Source organism: Micropterus salmoides, unplaced genomic scaffold, assembly GCF_014851395.1.
Source record: "Micropterus salmoides isolate LMB-PRFRI ecotype aquatic unplaced genomic scaffold, ASM1485139v1 Ms_hic_scaffold_4436, whole genome shotgun sequence".
Classification (NCBI taxonomy): Eukaryota; Metazoa; Chordata; class Actinopteri; order Centrarchiformes; family Centrarchidae; genus Micropterus; species Micropterus salmoides.
In genome coordinates, this window is record NW_024043858.1 from 1 (window position 1) to 5,000 (window position 5,000).

The 5,000-nt window shown below is 40.8% G+C and overlaps 1 protein-coding gene across 1 annotated transcript in view; it reads right to left on the reverse strand.

Moving 5' to 3' along the window:
* Window positions 1–326: 326 nt before the first annotated feature.
* The window catches only part of LOC119887881 (BRCA1-associated RING domain protein 1-like), an 11,652-nt gene continuing 6,978 nt past the window's right edge, over window positions 327–5,000 (reverse strand). The window contains exons 3-4 of the mRNA XM_038698442.1: window positions 2,189–2,285; window positions 327–534 (exon numbers count right to left, since the gene is read on the reverse strand). Coding sequence (XP_038554370.1) covers window positions 408–534; window positions 2,189–2,285 — 224 coding nt within the window. The 3' untranslated portion in view covers window positions 327–407. The remainder of the gene's footprint in view (window positions 535–2,188; window positions 2,286–5,000) is intronic.

Below are 5,000 nucleotides of genomic sequence, written 5' to 3' on the forward strand. Positions count from 1 at the left end.
GACATTATCACAATCTTAGCACCCACCAAAAAGAAACAACAAATGTGCAGATTACCACTTTAATTTTAGATTTTAAGTCACATTATTGTTTTAGTAATTTGTGTCAACTTGATCAATATTAAAAAAACAAAAAAACACATTAGTAATAACTCAGTTATTATTCAGTTATTAATGTAACGTAGAAAAATTATTCAGACCAACATTTGAGGGTCCGGCACGGGGAGGGGCGGAAGGCTGTGATGCAGTTGATGAGCCAGGTGGAGGGAGCTGACCACCTTACCTCGCCTCACTACTGTCGGTTTGTGAGGCCCCTGGGGGTCAAGATGATGTACTGGGTGCAGAGGGCCTGGTCGGAGCCTGGCAGTGCGTGGTAGGAAGCAGCACTCAGGGTTTGTGTCACATCGCTGTCAGGCTTGGGCTGCCGGGCCAGGAGTTGGCCTCCCCCTCCCGGAGCAGCTTGGTAAGTTCGTCTTTGGAAGGCGCCTTAAAGGAGCCAAGGAGGAAGAAGAAACAGCCATCGAAGAGTGGTGGGAGCTACAAAAGATGAATAATTACAAAAAAACAAATCCAAGCATTAGAGGGAACTTCTAATATTTCCTTGTGCATCAAAAGCCGACCAGGAGAAAAGACCTGTTATTATCTATTATCTTCTCCCATTAAAATATGTTAGTCACTCACTGCCAGAGCCAGGATAAAGCCTCACTCCTTGTGAGAGCAGTGGAAGAAGGATTAAAGGCTCTCCTTTTGTTTATGATCAAGTTAAACACTGAATAATTTCTTTGCCAATAAATCTAGGCTCATATTACCAAGTGTCTGTGTCGATGCTTTGTATTTATTTCTTTTGCGGCAGAGCCAGGAGACGTTTTTATCAGCAGTGCTCTCCAGACAAACTCTGAAGCATTTAGTGTTGCTGTTTAAAAACAGCAGTGAATTAGGCCACTGGAGACTGTTCTATTCACTGCATCAATGAACTCAACGGTTATGGGTGTAAACTGGCTCTCTCAAGAGTTTCCAGTGAGAATGTTCTTTGACTACACTTTGGTTAGCTTTTGCTTTGAATGTGTGTGTCCTTAATGTAGGATTATGATTGATGATACAGGTGTTTTTTTCTAGAAAGGACATCGTATTCTGCACATAGAGGAAGAAAACGGAAGAAACTGACAATGGGGAAATCTTAAATCTACTAAAGAACATGTGTTTATTATCATGTCTGCCTGTGCAGGGTTACCACTACAACAAACTATGTATTAGTCTGTTTCTTAAGACCTTCAAAATGCTAATAATACTCAGGGAATTAAAAGGCAATTGCTCACAGCAAGTATTCACCACCCTTGGACTTTTCTCAGTGCCGTTGCTTTACTACACTGAATCACAATGGATGTGGTTTTTGACATTAATCAAAAGAAAAAGATGTCATATTATATAAAAGATGTCGTATTTTTAACAGCAAGTATAGCCGTGTGCGTAAATAGGTCTGTATCAGCTTTGCCATCTAGAAAATGCAGTGTCCACATTCTTCTTCTTAAAACGGCACAAGCTCTGTCAGGTTTCATGGGAACTGGTGAGTGAGCAGCACTTTTCAAGTCCTGCCACAAATTGTCATTTGGACTGAGATCATGACTCTGACTTGGCCTCAGCAGGACATTAATGTTGTTGTTTTGAAGCCACTCCTTTGTAGATTTTGGTTGTTGTCTTTCTGGAAAATAAATCCTCCCTCAAATCATAGTTCTCTTATAGACTGCAGCAAGTCTGCCTCCTCCTGGATTATGCAGTATTTTTTGCTGCATTCATGTCATGTGTTTCCTCTAATGTACACCAAACGGGTCCTAGATTTAGTCAAAAAACACTTCGTTCCCTGACTGGTACTTCTCTGTATGCATTTGTGTCGATCTATCTAAAAATGCAGCTGAACAATGAAAGATATTCTGTATGTATGGCATGTTCTTTCTATTATGAATTCAATTCAATTTGTAGTTTAAAGTATTTTGTTTCTCTTAATTAGTATCAAAAAAGCCCAATTACACTGGGATTTTTAGTTTCAAAACACAAAACAGTCCAAAAGTCCAAGGGAGTACTTTTAATGGCTCTCTACAGTGCCTGCCTGGATAAACACATTCTCCCAAGGACAGAATGTCTAGACAATCTATACTCATCTGCTTCATGTGTTGTTTGTGTGCCTCTCATTTACCAAGCTACATCTGTTGATGCGACTGCGCTGGGGGCCTTCTCCGCTTCGTGCTCAATTTCGGGCATCCACTTGCCTGCCTGCAGACATGCCTCCACCCCTGGCATCAAAGAGAGAGAGAAAAATTAAAGCAACAGCTAATTATGTTGACTTGAAAGAGTGTGACAAGGCAATTGCAAAGGGAGGATGACAAAGCTCTTGTCTGTTTTATCACAACGAGTTAGAAGATTTCAAGTATTGGCAAAGCTGCAGTTGTTGACAGAGAAAGATGCCCACAGCATGATGGAGTTAATGATGCAACCCTCGTTTTAAGTTATCTTAAGTTTAAGCAGAATTTGAGCATCATCTCCTTCTCTCTGTCTCTTGAGGTTTTACAGAGTCAAACTGTGACTTTGTGACAGTGAGCAACCCGGCATTTTATGAGTTAGAAAAAAATCTTTTGTTCTAAATCCTTAAGAAAAGCATCTCGAAAGACAGAAACGTTTTATACAAAAGTATAGGCAGATATGCAGGTGGGGAAAAAAGGCACATTTTAATAACCCCTCACTGTCACAGATAAAACATGCTTCTGAACAAGACACAGATCACAGGGCCTCTGTTATATTAGTGAATATTACATGTTGGGGTATATTAAATAAATTCAACACTATTTAAAAGTTGGACCTCTTAACATATTGAAACTAGATCTGATAACATTAAAAATAAAATAAAAAAAGTATAGTGGATGTCAAATATACCTGAGCATAAGGCTTGGCTCAACTAACTGTTTTGATTATGTATATGCAGACATAACAACGGTGAGATGCAAACACTCCCACAGACCTAAAACACATCTTCAAAGTACCTACATTTGTCCACATGCACCCAACGTTTCATTTCACTTAGTTACTTCCAGTTGCAAAATATGGTGACATGAACACATAAATTCACTTTTCTTATCAAATGTGTTTGTGTGAGTGTGTAAACCTTGTCACAACACAGCACCCTGTCGTAAATCAGCAAATAACACACATGCAGTCTCCAGAACATAGGGTGTAGTATATTTACATTCGTTCACCTCCCTAAATTACAGCGTTCATTTATGGGGCACCTGCCAGAGACTTGGGCAGAGAAGAGGGGAGATACTGGGGTCAATCGCTCCCGACAATGGCGTTTAGTGCTGAGGAGTCATTAGCATATTTTCTGATTATCAACACAACACAAAGACTGAATGACAACATCTCAAGCTCCTTCCCATCAGAGTCAGAGAATGAGTGAACAGCCAGACGAACCCACTTCCTTGATCCATTAGGACAACTACTGGAGGCTAATGCTAAAACCATAAGCAAAGATAGCGTGATGTTTAAAAAACATAAACCATAAAGCAACATTTGTATTTCAAACAAAAAACAAACCTATTAACAAATTTTAACAAAAATCCCTTCATCGTCATGCATCATGGAATGGATGTAGGCTACTATGTATTACATAGGCTGCGTGTGTGCCTCGGTTTAGTTGCGTCCTCAGCCCGGCATCAACTTCCACTGGAAGCCTCTCAGAAGTGTTTTTTAGCAGCAGAGTGTGTAGCCTGCCACATGTTAATGACTTGTTTTTAATATGTGCTTCTACTACATTCTTCACAGCTCTTTGTGAACTGCTTTCGTTTAGTCTTTTGCACGGTGCACTTCCCACATGGAGCATTTCAGAATAAGAGCGTCTTGCCTGCCTGATTTTGCTGACAAGCTTAGATTTTGTTGATTAGGAGATTAGTGCTTGTTTTTTGTGCTTCTGCTAGAACAAAGTACAGGTGACAAGTAGCAAAACAACAGCCCCCACTTGAGTCCTGGGTTTAATCACCATTGGCAATGCCTCCGGCAGGGCCACGTGTCCCCTGGGCAGCTGTCCAACTGAAGCCTCTCCCTAGCAGCTGAAAAGAAGAAGCCAGTACTCATGTGTATCGAGGAGGAAGCACAAGGGTGCACACACGCTCCCTGGGCCAACAATGGGAGTAGCAGTGACGAGAACGAAAGTGCAGGGAAATTAACTGTAACAAATTGGGAGATAAAGGGAAGGGAGGCAGAAAAATTATGTTTAAGGAACAGTTCAACACTCTGGGACATGTGCTTGTATGCTTTCTTTCCAAGACTGAGATCAGAAGATCAATCTCGCACTTCATGTGTGTATTAAGAGCACAACGGCCATCAGGACTTGGGAAGCCTAGCTTAGCAGAGACTAAAGGCAGGGGGGGGAAAAGTTTGTCCACTCTGCAGCTTATTATCTTGTTTGTTTCTTTTGTTCTCTCATGGGTTAAACAATCAGTGCAGCACTTATGTGCAGCATCTTCAGCTATAGTGCAGGATTGTAAGTTGCAGATGGCAAGCACATTTTTGTTTATATACACAAATGAGATACATCATGTAAATTAATAAGCTTTAAATGTGTCTGTTTTATTCCCCCTCTTCAGTCTTTATGCTGAGCTAAGCTAAACATGCACTAACTCCAGCTCAGACATTGAGACTCATGTTCTGACCTCACTCTTGCAACGAAAGCAAATAAGTGTTATCTCCCAAAATGTTGGACTATTTTTTAAGTGATAGTGGCATGATGGACAAAAGGAGTGAAACTATTGTCTGATCTTCAATGTAAGCTTAGTTAAGACATTTAGCTGGAATGGAGCCCCACTGGGCAGGATGAAGTTGACTTTCATGATGGGTTTCAAATACACCACAGATGCAGTATTTCAAAGGAATGAAACGTAAGACCAATAAAGTGGTAAGCTAGGGTTCGGCCTAGTTGACAGAAATGGCACACAAAAAGCAGGTGACATTGAGAACTC